We start from the raw sequence: 15,407 nt of genomic DNA, 5'->3' as shown, positions 1-15,407 counted from the left end.
CTGTTGCTCTTCTCTTGCTGTGTGAGTACATTCAATGTACAGCCACACGGATGAACATTTCTACTTGGATTAAAAAGCAATTAAAAACTGTTTTACAAATGAAAGACATGTTTTATTGACAGATTGCAACATTCATATTAATTTAAAAAGATACAGGATGAAAAACAAAGTCAAAATATCTTTTGGTCAAATGTTAAAGACAAGAAACAAAACAAAAGAGAAAACAGACTCCATTTTAACTTAAAACCCATACGTCAATTTTGCTTATACTTAACTCATTTCCGAGAGCTAAAACAGACGCAGCATTTTTAACACTTTTCTCGGGTACAATTTTTAATTGGCCTTTGCTGAACATAGTAAAAATTTTAAAAGAACAGGCGTTACACCCTATTTCAATGTGACACAATATTATATCATTTGGTTGCAACAAAGGATTTTTTTCAGGAATACATTAAAACTTAAAACGTATACAAACCACCTCTATGTCTGTCGATTCACATGTGATTGTCAGTAACTGTATGTTTGACCTTCATGGATAGCAGCCGAACACAAAATGCACCGTATCTGTTGGATTATTCCTAAAAAAAAATCCTCTCAGACTTAACTTCTACAACAGTCAAGTTATTGTCAGAATATATTAACAAAAATATCACATTAGTAACATTAATTAAACTCCATTGAAAAGTCAGCAACAATTGTATTTTGGTAGAGTGTAATGGTTAGTGAGGAGCTGCCGACTAACCCTCGCTGATCAAATTTAGCTTGTGGAAATTCGGTTTGTGGTTTGTGGAAATTCGGACAACACCACACCAAATTTTACAGTCCTGAATTTATAATGAAAGCACAACTGATGGATGAACAAACTAAACTAAAAGGGAACATTTACGTGCTGTAAAATCTGAGATGTTGGGGAAGTAGATTGGAAGGATTTTGGCAGTGACTGAGTTATTCCAAGGAACTGTACACATCCATACTCTAAAATGGGATTTCCATTTGAGTCATGCTGTTCATCCTTTTGCTATCTTTTGTGTTGCTACACATGCCTCCAAACAACATGCTTAGAGGTGTGACACAGGTTTCATTTAGTCAGAGCACATTGCTTTATTTTGTCCTCCCCATATTATATCAACATGCTTTCTTTTTGCAGTTGTTGTACATAGAGGTTCTTCACATATCCTTCGTTTTGTGCAGCCAAAGGGGTAATTTAATGACCGGGAGAGCTTTGGTTGGCATTCTTTGTTGTATCTCTGTTCAGTCACAACTGTTAGTGCCCACCTCCACTTCGAGACTCCCCAGACACCCAATCAATAACGATGAACGACAAGCTCATGATCATGAAGAGGAATCCCAGGGCAGCAAAGCAGGCGGCCTACAGGAGTGGAAAATGGACATTTGTATCCACAACATATAAAAAATACTTTAAAATGTAGATTAAAAAGTTGAATTCAAAGTATCCTTGATAGCTGAAGGAACGTAGCTATACCTGAATCTTGGGTCTGGACAGAAGTGCCTCCTCCTCTTCGGGAACGATGCGGATGTAGAAGACTCCAGGTAGGATGAAGATGAGGCAGGGGGCAGACGTGGCTCCTGAAGATGAAGGAGGACAACAGGGAAGAAGTGAGTTTATTCAATGTTGTACACAGTAGCCCAAGTGATTACACAGTTTACAGATGATATAATTCACACTGTAAACATTTGCAGCGAAGCCCAAACCAGACAGTCATTCTTCCTGTGCAAAACGTACCGATGAGGCCAAAGATGTCGCGGATGGAGGGCACGAAGATAACCAGTATGTTGACCACAATGATGAGGCCAAATGCAATGCCGATGTGTACCAACCAGTTGAACGGCTTTTCAGGGAACAAGATCTGAAGCAAGGCCCTGCGGATCTACAGAGGGAAGGAAGGAAAGAGGAAGGACGTCATGCTCTTCACAAAAAAGATACGCATCCAGATTTCTAAACAAAACTATATAGGAGTAAAGGTTGATCTTGTTTTATCACCTCGGGTAAGTTTAGAGAGTTACAGAACCACTGTTGCGTAATGCCATGTGGAGGATATGCCCCCATAGACTAGCTGACTTTTAGTAGGTATTTTGCCTATAGTGCCCGTGTGATGTGCTGACAAATGAGTCAAACGAAGAAGTAGTGCAACAAACTTGAAAGTTTCAACTTGCAGAGAAACATTCGGCAGCATCGTCTGCTCTCTGTACAGTATTTCATATTAAATTAGTATTTGAACAATTTGGGAAATTTCTTTATTTGCTTTCTTGGTGAGAGTTTAGGATCTGCCTAGACATCATTGTTGGGAAGTATTTAGGAAAGCTAATAATGTAAAATTTTCTAAATTGGTCTCGGGCCTAATAATAAATCCCTCATTAAAAACAATGAACATTGCATGCGGAGTGCCACATGGCTCAAGTCTGGGTCCACTGCCCTTACGTCTCTTCATCATCATTCATAATGTATTTTAATTGTGACACATGTCATATCTTTCAAGATGGTGTATGTATGCATTACATTTGCGACATAATAAAATAAAATAACTACATTTTATCTTAAAGACATATTTAAGTCAGACCTTATCTTTAGAGAAACATGCCATTGTATTCACCAGGCTTCACCATATTGCAGCAAGGTTATTTTATATACAGTATTTACATTATGCATAACATGTAGTTATGTTTTTCTACGTTGATACATCAATCTTTACAATAATTGTTAAGGCTCTTGATTAATTAATGTATCCAAAAAAATCAGCACTTAGAAAATAATTTTATGTTCACAGAAGCTGAAATCATTTTGGCTTTTAAAAAAATTAACTGATGAGCAAAATAGCAAGTAAGAAGTATAGTTAACAAGTCAATTATTCAACTAATTGTTTCAGCTTTATATTCTTTTAACCTCCTCTTTTGCATCTCTTAGTTTTAATGATTTAATCGAAATATACTTTTGATATTATATTAAATATGTTGTGGAAAACAAAAGGAAACTATAACAAGCGTTATCATTATTCTTGTTGACAGATGTCTTACCGGGAAAAGGACCACGGGGACAGTCAGAGTGACGGCCATCAGCACAGCCACACGCACACAGAGAACCAGCACATCCAGTGAGCCCAGTTGGCTGTAGGTGTGTAACAGCTCGGGCTCCACATTACCTACCCACAGAGAAACCCTTTACATATCTCATGTGCTCTTTCCTCATTCACAACACTGGAAAATGCACATGGGCTCTTGGTACAAGTGACTAATTCATTTGAAAATCTTTCCATTCACAACTTTAGAACAAGGTGACCTTTGACTCTCCGGAGTAAAGAGGGTCTTACCATAAAAGGTCAGGTAACCAAAAAGAGCCGTTAGCAGGTACATGACAAACATGGCCAGGATGGAGACGTTGGCAACATTCTGCATACGTTTCTTGGTGGCACTGGGGTAAAGGTAAGCAGAACAATGACGTTAATTTTACTAAAACTTTAACAGCACAGCATTTTTTTGAAATGCAAGGCAACATTCTGACTTACTCTCGCAGCTCAGTGTAGATTGGTAGCACCTCTGGGTGGCAGACAAAAGCAAAGGCCAGAATTGGGACGGTGAACGCTGTCTAAAAGCCAAACAACCCAAAGGTCAGTGAGCAACCCACCAAACAGAACATGATCAAATGCCTGTTTTGTTGATATAACTGTGCTAGTGAATCTGCGGTGCTTAACCGTGAAATAAATATACAGCTGGCGCTTCAGGAAAGCAGACGCAGGTAATGATGTTTTTTTCTCTGACCTGTGAGTTGACAGTAAACAGTTTGGCCTCACAGAAGTCGTCCGTCACATTAATAGCAGTGTGATGAGCAATGGAAGTCATGTTATGATGGTCCCCTTCCAGTGGACAGGGGATGTTGAATTTCTTGTAGATAACCTGGGGAGACACACCCATTGGTTAATCAAAGATACATATTTAATGAAGGATCCGGTTGTGTTGTTCTGTGTCTTTGGCTGAAAAGTTTAGACTCACCGAGATGAGGAAAAACACCATGCAGGATAAGGAGAACCCACTTGTGTAGCCTAAGTAACCTGTAATGCAATGGTAATAAGATGTTGCAGAATGATTTATAGATTCTGGAAGTGAAGCTACTTTCATTTCAATAGAGCACATAAAACGCAACAAAAAAAGGGTAGTGGACACACGATGTAACATGGAAGAATATGGGGAATAAAAAATGCGACCACAGAATGAAAAACATACCAAGGCGTTTCATGAACGATAGAGGAAGGATGATGAGACCACTAACAATCATGATCAAGTAGTTTCCTTCCAAGAACCACTCTCTTAAGAGACAACCAGACAAACACATGAAACGAAACCAAATCAGTTAATCGCCAAACAAAAAACGGAAAAAATAGAAGAATCATTGTCTGAAAAGCACTTAGACACTCACCCCGTGTTTTTTGGTTTCCCGAGGAAAGCTATAATAACCAGAGGCAGTTCAGACTTGACGATGAAGAGGTAGCTGGACATTGCTAGAAGGTGAAAAAAGTCTCTCTTAGCACACGGTTTTCATTTACAGATATCAGACGTATGAAAGAAAGGGAGGAAACAGCATGAAGTTCATACCTCCAATGTTGTGTACTGTGATGATGCATGCGGCGAGCATTTTTCCTGGGGCACCAAAAGCCCGATTCCCAAGCTGCTCATAAGCTCGAATGCCTGAAAAAACATCATACATATACTTGTGTGATGAGTCATGAATGCAGGATCGACTATCTGGCTACGTTAGAGCTATGAAGCCCGATCCTACATGAACCTGCATAGTTTCTGTCCAAGCCTGACCGAGCCCCAACCACGGCAGTAGTTTCGGGCTCGAGCCAGAGTAATTAAAAAAAACGGAATTCCCACTATAAAAAGAATAAAATAAATACATATTTTCTGAAGTTCAAGTCAACTGAAGTCTTTTCAGTGCGGTAAGAAACATTTGTGAAACAATCTTGGACATATGCCTTCTCGTAGTGTTAAGCACAGCCCAAACACTGTAATATCACAGATTGGCTTACCAACAACCCCAGCACTTCTCAGCAGGAGATGAATTGAATACGCAGACAGAACGGCAATGGACACCAACAGGATTCTGGGTAAAAAACAAGAGCAGAGATTTGGGAAATGTTAATAATGAAAAATAAAAATCACATTGTGGAAATGGAAACACAAATATTCTTCTTCTTAATCATGTTAATGTGCTATATAATGAATATTTGTGTGACAGAATGAAGGGGAAAATAAAACTGGTCTTCAGAAACTAAACTCAAACAAGCAATTCTTGTGATAGTTGTCTTTTTTTCTCTTTGTCCCCACCCACACGAGTGAGTTTGGCTTTGAGAGGCCGGCTCTCCAGATATCCACCTCCCCCCTGCCACATAGCACAGGACTGATCCAGGCAGGCGTGTCTTGGATCTGATCACTACCGGCTATTTTTAACCATTCAAATCTGATTTAGAGAAGCTGCGTGTGTATGAGCTCTAATGTACATTCTGACAGATCAGGCTTCGTATGGCAGCTGTTGTTGTGTGTGCGTGTATGTGTGTGTGTGTGTGTGTGTGTATATTACACCTGGAGTTCACACAGGTAGACAGACATAAACAGAGCCCATCCCCCTGTGGCCCTACTTCCTTATAAGGACCCTCTTCTTGACTATCCACTCTGTATCGACCAACACAAACTCAATCCTCATTCTAATGTTACATGAATTCAAACATAAAGTCATGGCTATTTATAATCCATTAATAGAGCACTTTAACAGCAAGCGGCACAGAGAGTTTCACATTGTTATGAAGCTAAAAGACTTTGAGATACAAGCAGCACACTTTTATACAACATAGTAGAAGATATAAAAAGAGTAAAAAAACAAACATACGTACGAATGTTAGCTCAAAAAGTAAAAACTGTCTCATTATAAAAGAATAGGGTTTTTAAGAGAAGCCATTAAGAAATAGCTCTTTAAAAAAGGGGACCAGCCAGAATCACTTAAAAATCTTAGAAATCTAGAACTCAAACTCAAAAACGCCACAAATATGCGTACTTCTCGCAACCCCAAGGAGTGTGCACGTTTGACTTTACCAAATACTAAATGGAAGTCACAAGGAATCGATATGCCGATGTGCTTTTTGGACAAGAGAGGACAATAATATGACGACTTTAAATACTTTGCTGCGACCAAATACATGCACCTATATGGGCGGAAACATACACAAGCACACTGACAAATACAGCCGGGCACAACGTTTAGCCCAAATGAGGAGCGTGTTTGCATAGACTCACAGAAACAGAATGATTCCAGTGTTGGCCATTGCAAAAGCCAATCCCAGAATTCCACTGCCCATAATGGCGTTACTGAGATTGAAGATGGACATGCCAAATGAAGTCTTTCCCTCAAACTGCAGGAGGACGACAACAGAGGAAGTTACACGTACACATCGATTCACGATCAAATTATCGACAGCATCATTATCAATCACTGTATCTGATTCAACTTCAGCAAAATCAATCAGACATTTTCTTTTAAAGCGGAACAAAAGCACTCACGTCTGTAAAGCGAGTTTCTTTCTTGACACCACTTTTCTGTGGGAGAAACTCTTCGTGTTCAGCCAACGCATCCAGTCCATCAAACCTACAATGGGATAGAAATCATTGGTTGGAGGGAGCCACAAAAACATAGTGAACTTCCAACACTTTTCCTGTGATTTGTATTGTACATGTATCAGTAATTACTGTTCATTTGTGAATCTTACCCATCTTCCCTGCTGTGTCCATTCATTTTCTGAAGCTCCATTCTGGTTGCTGGGGTTGTGACTCGAGAGATCTAACTTTGCCGGACTGAAAGAATCCTCCTCAAACTGTCAGCACGCTGGAGGTAAATAGAAAAACAACTTTAATGTATAGTAAACACCAAAATATCCTCAAAATTTGACCTTTACTTATCTACGGATAAGGTGTAATGTTCAGCTGGGATGTTTGTTTTTACACAACATACATAACATTCACTCAATTCCCTCACTTGACCTTGGCATGTGTCTCGTTCGTGTGCATCACCTTCACTTAAACAAATATAGGCAAGATCTCACCATAAGTATTGTGACATGTGTACAGAATGCTTTTAGGAGAAAGAAGTATGGCGTTGGCTCTGGTGTAGAATAAAGTAAATATGTTACAGTGGCCGACTGGCAAAGGCTTTAGGAAAGTAAACATAGTTATTTAAACTTGAACAGAAGGAAGACGGCATTCAAGATTACCACAGTAACACAAACAGAAAATGCCATGTCATTTAAAAAAGGCAGATGTATTTATATAAAGTCTTGAGACACGTGCCACTGAAACTTTTCCTGCTTGCCAAGGACATCAAGAATTTAGCTTTTTCCTTTTGGCGATGCGAAATAAACGCTGTAACGCCACTTTAGTTTTGTAGTTCTGTTCCGCTACTTCAGATGTGAGGATTGTGACAAAAAACGTCCAGATCACTGTGTATAAGTTCACAAAATGAAATTCCAGCAAAAAGGGACACTTGGGATGGAAGTCCATTTAAAGCTTGACATGAAAGGCTTTAAATAACAAATGTTGTCAGAGGACTTATGTTGCTATAATCTGTTGTGGGCCACACAAAGCTGGCATGGACGGATTCATGGGAATGAGCGTAGGTCTGTGCTGCTGCCACAGGGTCATGGGATCCTTCCCTTTTTCTGTGGGTCAGCCTGCCCTCAGGATTTTTACAATGACCCCAAAGGACACTACATCATTCCTGAGGAGTTTCACCCCCCCCCCAAAAAATGTTCTTGTTTTATTTGACGGCCATCAATGAACAATAATTATAATCCATACAGCTTTGTGGTTGATATCAGTGAGCCATAGAGATAATAAACAAAGGGTTCCTGTGTAAAGCCTGCTATTTATTTTGACTAAATTCAGTAGCCTTTTCCCTGCTAATTGGCCTCAGGTCTAGTCTGGTTAGCGAAACTTTCTTTACAACTTTCCCATGGTCCACGACCAACATTTTAATTTCACAAAAAGGACAGTTTTGATGGATTTAACAAAACTCGCGCCACATTTTAAAAGGCGGATTTTTACAAATGCGTCGTGTTTTGCATTCTCACGTCGGGGGCATGATGGAGAAACAAGACAAACCTGGTTAGCTAGGAACTTGTTGCACGTTAGATATGTCAACGGCTCGCGTGGGCCGCTCTTACAACGGATAAAAACAGTTACAAAAAAGTGTTAAAAAGTACTCCTGCACTTACCATCTATCTGAACACCCTTCTTTTTCCAAACAACCCACCCCCATGCCCTTTACAGAGTGTTGTAACGAACGAGACACTCTATCTAAATATGACATTAATCTATATAATATCTTGTTAATGACCTTTAAAGTTAAACACAGCAGACATTACAGTAGCCTGACTATCCAGCAGTGTGCACCACATGGCTCCTGTCTGACGCAAGACCAGCTCCCTATTGACAGCTAGCCCTTCCTCAACATCTTAAACTCAAGAACACACACACACGCACACACACACACACGTTTCAGCAACTTACCCTCGGGGTCAAGAACAAGGCTAGTGTTGTGATTACTAGCAAAATTAATCCTTGTGGAAGTTAACTCTCCCAATGTTTAAGTATGTTTTGTTGCTATGAGTCTCTCCAAAGCTCCTTGTTAGTGAAGGAGAGAGTGAGAGAGTGAGAGAGATTAGAGGCTCGGAGGAGTGAGCGGGAAATGGGAACGCCCATATTTAACCCTTTGTCAAACCCGCTACAGGTAGAGTCACGGAGACTGTAGGGTTCACTCAGGTGTCCACACTGACAAGGTGCACACGCTGGCGATTAATCAAAGGAAGTGAATCGCCTGTAGTTTTAGGACACAGCCTGCGGTTCAAGGAGACAGGAAATCCCGGGAGCCCGTGAAACCAACACGGCTTCACGGGTGCATACTGGAGATTAATTACCATGTCGTTACAGACTATGCGTGGGGAGGAGGGGTGAAGTGAAGTGGGTGTCATCTGAGGTGGGCTTTGTTTTAGCATTAGCAGCTACTCACTGACAGTTTGCATCCTGCTGGAATCTCAGTGATGGTAATTAGCTTAGGAGTTAAGTGCTTTTTTAAGATTGCCCACATGTGATTGTGCTTAAGAGTGGAAACATTGCGCATGCATATGACGCGGTAATTGACACGTGGGAATGAGCGTGGCACTTCAAAAGACAGTTCCAGCATGTCAGAAAACTCAGGGTTTGTAACATTCTGTTAACAGAAGACCTCTCTATATTTCTACATCTTATATAAATACATTAATAAAATATATACTGTGTTCAGCAGACTTGCTGAAGCAACAGAAACACAAGTTCAACCACATGCTTGTTCGGTTAAAATATCATCCACTTCTCAGGGTCGGCGTTTCCGTTGACTGATAAAGTTCAACTTAACTGAGATACAAGTTTTGTCTGCACACCCAAGAAACACCCACGTTGTCTTTATCTCAGTATGACACAAATCCTTGACTGGAAAATGTGTTATTTCTTGTTTTAATTTCCAAGATGTCATATAGTGCTAGTGTACACAGATGGCTTTTTTTTTTTTTTTTAGAAATCATAGAAAAAGAAAATGTTTTTGATCATGTTGTCTCATTCAGGTTATTTGTTGTCGTTTGTGAGGAAAAACGATCAGAATCAAGGTCCATAAAGATCGGGTGAATACAATTATGAAAAGCTACTTTCATCTTAAATGACCCTAAAACATGTGGTTTGGAACAACCCAGGACATATAAATATACATATATATATAATTATTGAGGAACCATTCAGTCTTGATCAAACCATGTATCAAATGTTATTTTTTAAACAGCATTTGCAGCCAAAATTATCTCCTATTTCAGTGAGTCTGTACAAACTGTTTTCTTAAGTAATTTCCCTGCATGTATGCATGTAGTGGTCCAAAATGTACTCACCACTCGAGTCACAGTCAGGCCGATGGATGTCCTCAGTCTGGGCAGGAGTTAAAGGGTAAAAGATAATACTTGTTGGCTGGATCACGTCTGAAATATGCTTCTCACAAAGTCATGAAGTTCACTGCAGCTGTAAGAAGAGAGAAAAAAATGGGGGAAGGAGGGAGGTAGTCATTCACAAATACCCTGCCATGTCACAAGCCAAGCCACTCCCTGTTTTAGATTAGATTAGATAATATATTTCTTTATTTGTCCCGCAGTGTGGAAATTGCTGCTGCTCCATAAGACCACTCCATAAAAGATGGCTGATGCCACCACAGAGTCAAAGAAGGTCTTCAGGAGTTCTCACTGCACTTCATAAGACATCAGTCTCCTCAGGAGAAAGAGTCTGCTATGTCCCTTTTTATATAGTGATTGTGTGTGTGCTCAGTCCAGTCCAGTTTATTGTTCAAGTGAACACCTAGGTACTTGTAAGATTTCACAATCTCAATGTCCATTCCCTGGATGTTCACTGGTTCCGCAGGAGAGCGTTTGACCCTGGCGGAAGTCCACCACCAGCTCTCTGGTTGATGTGGAGGCGGTTCTGCTGGCACCATCCTATAAAGTCCTGGTTCAGTTCCCTGTCATCCTTGGCTTAGATGAGGCCAACGATTGAAGAGTTGTCAGAGAACTTTTGCAGTTGGCAGTTAGCAGTTCCTGCAGACTGAGTAGGCTACACGTGGTCCTCTGCTACTTTTATGAAGTACTGTGAACTGACTGTAAATATTTGGACACAGTCAGCATTTATCCTAGGGTTTTACCCCGGGAGCAGTTTGGAATATTCAAGCAATGTTTCAAATGAAATGTAAATGCCTAAAGTTTGACAAAGACAAACTACATCCTGATTAAAACTACTGTGCTTACTGGCCTACATTACAGTGGTTATACTGTGGCTGTGCAGCTGGTAGTGTTGGTAGATAAAATATGTGGCTGTGTAAAGTAACTCTTCATTTCTTCTTTGAGCTTCAGCTTTGTATCATCAGCGCACTACCACCGCCACCTAGTGGGCAAAGAACACGAAGGCACCAAAGAAAATCCCTAATCAGTAACTTATACAAACACACCAGGATCCAGACCAGGTGTGATGATCAAATATTGAATTGGTTATACAAATAAACTTGTCGTAGACGATAAAAATCAATTTGACGTGAAGCAATCAAGGATATGAGAACAAGTATGACTACAAATAAATCTTCTTTTCATTATTTATTCATCTGCCACTTAAGTCCACAATTAATTGATACATTATTTAGTCTGTAAATTGCTTATGTTCTGCAACCATCAGTCCCAATCACTTAGAGATCTTCAATGACATAAAACTGAATTTATTTTTGCAAATCCTCACATTTGAGAAGCTGGAACCTGATTTATATTTATCCTTTTTTGTTGTTGAAAAAAGTACTAATTAAACTATTAAAGTTTAATTATTATTTTGGCTCTGACAACAATAAAACCAAACTCAAAAGTTATCGAAAATAGTTTTTTATTATTATTATCAGCAAAGACACAGTCGACTAAAATTGTTAAAATGATGAGACATCCTTATTGTAGTCTTACAGTACTTGTTTGAGCAAGAGGTTTAACAATGAGTCAGAACAAACAACTTGTGGTGAATAAAGTAGACATGTCACTTCCCCTTTTCAACCCACGCAAAGAAATTACACCGAGCTGCAGGATTGGATGCGTGTCCCTGAGGACGGGCACACACAAAGAACTGTTTACCCACGTTTGGCCCCTCCTTCTTCACAGTACGAAGCACACAGGGTTCCCCGTGGACCTTACAGGGCGGCGGTGGAGGTGGCCCATGAAAAACGGACTTCCAAAACCCTAAGGATGACCCTTTCTTGGCTTCCGGGTGTCCCGCAGTGAGGTGTGGGGTCAAAGGTTTAGTCGCCACCCGTTTATGACTTTCCTCTGTGGTGCTGCTGGTGCACAGCTGTGGTGAACCATCGGAGACAAGCTCAGTATCTTCAGGTACGCTGCTTGTGACCGGGGGCGCGTCCTCGCTAGGTGAGGATGCTTTTTGGGTGTTTTGTGAGGAAGTTACTTCGCCCATGTGGAGTGCTTTTTCACAGTGCTTTACAGGGGCTTCAGTAGAGGGGACAGCATTTGTGAGTTTGGGTTTGAAAAAGGAGAGAAGGCTCGTGTTTGGGTTTAAACAGGTTTTCACTGTCTTAGTCTTTTTACCCTTTGGGACAACAGAGTCTGATGTTAATGACCGTTTTTCACCAGAGACGTTTCCAGCTCCGGGTGGGTTTAAATTCTCCCTCCTTTCCTCCTCTTCTTGAGATCCAGGTAATGCATCCCTCTGCTCAGACGGAGTGGATTTTTGGTCCACTTTAACAAGGAAGCGGGAGAGTTTCTGCTGCCTGCCAGCAAACTCTGGTAGGTAGCGTGTACAGAAGGGAGGGGGCTTGGAGCTGGGCCGGAGAGAGCAGCTCAGTTGCCCCCACACAGGGCAGTGGTCCGACCCCTCCACCTCTGGCATGATGTCTGCTGCCACAAACTGCTCCTTGGCTAGTAGGCAGTCAGCGAATACGTAGTCAATGCGCGTGCCATAGTTGGTCTGCCGCGCTCCAGTGAGTGTGTTCCAGCATGTGAAGGCGCTCGTGCGGGTTGGGTGGAAAAAGCGAAACGTGTCCACAAATTTTCCACTGTGGAAGGTCTCTGATGATGTTACCTCTGATTCCTCCTCTTTCATTTCCTCGTCTTCTCTGCCACTGTGCAAAAAGGCATTCAGCCATTTCCTCCCAGGGTTTTCACCAAAATCCTCCTTAGTAATGAGAAAAACAAAATCGGTAGTGTCATTATTATTATTATTATTATTATTAAGCATACACTGTGCACATTTAGCAGAAGCATAATGCCTCAATTTTGCTGTAATATATTATTATTTTTGTATTAAAGGAGTAGTTTGATATTTTGGTAAAACACATTGGCTCTCTGGCTGAGACCAATACCATTACCATACCAATTACCATGTGACAGTTAGTTTAGCATAAAGAGTGGAATCAGAGGAAAACAGCTAGCCAGTATACTGAAATATTTTAGTTTTTTCACTTCTGTTTTTGTGCAGATTACTTAAAATATCAGATTTGGTCAACTTTGGTCAGATCCATGCTAACTGTTAACTCCTGTTTCAGGTCTTTAATGCTAAACTGAGATAATCTTCGTATCTACCATACAGATCAATCTCCTCCTACTCTCTGCAAGTTATTGAAAAAGCAAGTTTCCAAAAACGAGACCAGCAAAACATTCATATGACAGTATTTAAACCTTTAACTTACATTATCACTGGGGTCGCAGTGGTCTATTTGCCGGTGAGATGTATTTATATCTCCTAAAACAATTACGTGGCTGAAAATAGAACAGAACAACCATTCATTCAGAATTGTTTAAAGAGGCGAGTGAATAACAGAGTAAGTTGCTAACACTCTCATGATACACTTTCCAAAATAGGATGTAAAAACTGTAGAAACTCTCACCTCCCATCTTTCAGTATAGCTTCAGCCCGACGCTGAAGCAACTTGTAGAACTGCAGTTTGAACTGCTTTCGCTCCGGCTTTTCAGGGTCCGCCCGAGGACAGTATACATTGATGACAGTAACAGTTTGTTCTTTCTCCTGAAACCTTGAGGGGTAAAACAGAGTCAAGTTTACAACTACTTTACTAGATGAATTACACATGCGTTGGAATCCCCCCCGTGGTCTTCATCAACAGTTATCTTTTCATCAATGACTGGCATTATTCTAGTAAAAGGCAACTCTAAATTGATCTACAATTTAGATGCTAGTGAAGATTGCAAGGCATATTCTAGTGCATATCAAATTACTATAAAATGTGAGTACTTGAACACAGATAGCCAATAAAGCAAATATAGCATGCAAAACACATGTTACAAGGAATATTTGTCTGTTACATGATTGTGTGCTGTGTGATGACGACTCGTCCTTCATTGTCCAAAAGCTGCAGCTCCTCGCTACAGAACTCAGTCTGGTCACCATAGCATCCAACAGCCCCTTCGTGGCTGGTCAGCAGACCCGTGAGACCCTCCTCCGCAGCAGATGGAGTGGCACTGTCTATACAGTAAGTGGCAACCCCTGTGCACGTCAGGAATGGAAGGAATTAATAAGTGTATATAGTTTAGTGTGTCAGAACTACAGCAACGTTAAATGCTTTAAACATTGTAACACATGGGCAGTGGCATTATTAACGTGGATTGTCTTTTGCTCTAATAATCTTTGAGAATCTTTTTTGGTTAAACTGAATATATAATTGGCAGGGGAAAAAAGATAATGATTGTAATTATAATAATAATAGTAATAATAATTAATTGTATTTGTATAGTATTTTAAAAAGGTACTCAAAGCACTTTACATGGTAAACATAGAAACAATAGAAGCAATATTGTACACAAGATATATTACATAAAAATAATAAACAAAACAAAAACATACTTAACTAGCATCACAGGTTAAAACGCAGATTAAAATGAGTTATAAATGAGAATGCACCTGAATAGCCGCTGCGCCCTCGGCTGAAGCTGAAATACGAGTTGTAGCCGTCAACGATGGCAGTTCTTTCATCAAGCAAGTCTCCTGTGGGCGACACATTTGGGGTTTAACTTGTATTCCTCTCGCTGCATGACAGACTCCACGTTTTCCCCAAACACCACTTACTTGTCACTTTTGTTTCTTGGATGCAAATAATGTCAGCGCCCAGTGAATCAAGAGCCTTTTTAATGCCGCCCCCGAAAGTCCTGATGCCATTTATGTTCCAAGTAACGATCTTCATTGTGATTCAATTATCTTTTACCGTTTTTTTGACAGCGGACGCTGCAGCAAGACGACCATGTGAACACCCGGAAGTAAAAAGGAAGCAAAGACAAGTACGAGCGGAAGTGAATTTTTTCTCAAATCTTTCATTATTTTTTCCTTAATTTCGTGTTTGTTGTTAAAATGAAATAATTGTATTTATTACGTTAATTTTATTTTTATTTTCCGCGTCTGAATAGATACCAACAGCTTTATCCGACTTAAAATAAAAAACAAGAAAATGTAATGTTGGTGTAATGCATTGCGCCGTTGCCTAGCTAGAGGGGGTAATTGTGCTTTCACGTTTTCGGCGCGCTTTTGACGCCACAGACGACCTCACTGTGAAACCAGAGAACAGAGTGGGAGGAAGCGAAGCGGCTGTTCAGGAGCCCGTGCTGGTAACGACCGGCTTCTGTCGTGATTAGCAACCGTTGCCGCTGCTAGATCCCGGAGGAAATAACCACAGTGGACGTTCGCCCGCAAGTGGCGAGCTCCATTTTTGAAACAAGACCAGAGGGTGAGTAGCTAGTTTGGCTAATGTTCGCGGTCTAGCGTTAGCTAATTAGCTCGTCTGACAGGATGCGAGT

At 40.5% G+C, this 15,407-nt stretch overlaps 2 protein-coding genes across 2 annotated transcripts; both read right to left on the bottom strand.

The window, feature by feature from the left end:
• Window positions 1-96: 96 nt before the first annotated feature.
• Window positions 97-8,688, bottom strand: LOC306743070 (sodium-coupled neutral amino acid transporter 3-like). The gene is made up of 16 exons (XM_079225551.1): window positions 8,569-8,688; window positions 6,774-6,889; window positions 6,568-6,652; window positions 6,304-6,419; window positions 5,043-5,116; window positions 4,606-4,698; window positions 4,430-4,511; window positions 4,237-4,319; window positions 4,006-4,064; window positions 3,775-3,909; window positions 3,522-3,601; window positions 3,327-3,427; window positions 3,034-3,158; window positions 1,745-1,889; window positions 1,484-1,587; window positions 97-1,369 (listed from the first exon to the last, which is right to left on the bottom strand). The coding sequence occupies exons 2-16, from the start codon at window positions 6,812-6,814 to the stop codon at window positions 1,265-1,267; spliced, it is 1,428 nt and encodes a 475-aa protein (XP_079081677.1). The 5' UTR covers window positions 6,815-6,889; window positions 8,569-8,688; the 3' UTR covers window positions 97-1,264.
• A 2,907-nt stretch (window positions 8,689-11,595) lies between these two features.
• On the bottom strand, window positions 11,596-14,800 carry apex2 (APEX nuclease (apurinic/apyrimidinic endonuclease) 2; the record flags this gene model as incomplete). Its single annotated transcript, XM_079226348.1, has 6 exons — window positions 11,596-12,780; window positions 13,295-13,364; window positions 13,493-13,636; window positions 13,926-14,106; window positions 14,521-14,604; window positions 14,686-14,800. The coding sequence occupies 6 exons, from the start codon at window positions 14,798-14,800 to the stop codon at window positions 11,635-11,637; spliced, it is 1,740 nt and encodes a 579-aa protein (XP_079082474.1). The 3' UTR covers window positions 11,596-11,634.
• Between the last annotated feature and the right edge of the window lie 607 nt (window positions 14,801-15,407).

Source organism: Taurulus bubalis, assembly GCF_910589615.1.
Source record: "Taurulus bubalis genome assembly, chromosome: 11".
NCBI classification, from domain to species: domain Eukaryota; kingdom Metazoa; phylum Chordata; class Actinopteri; order Perciformes; family Cottidae; genus Taurulus; species Taurulus bubalis.
The sequence above is the reverse complement of the archived record's forward strand: the minus strand, read 5'-3'. Positions and strand labels throughout refer to the sequence as shown.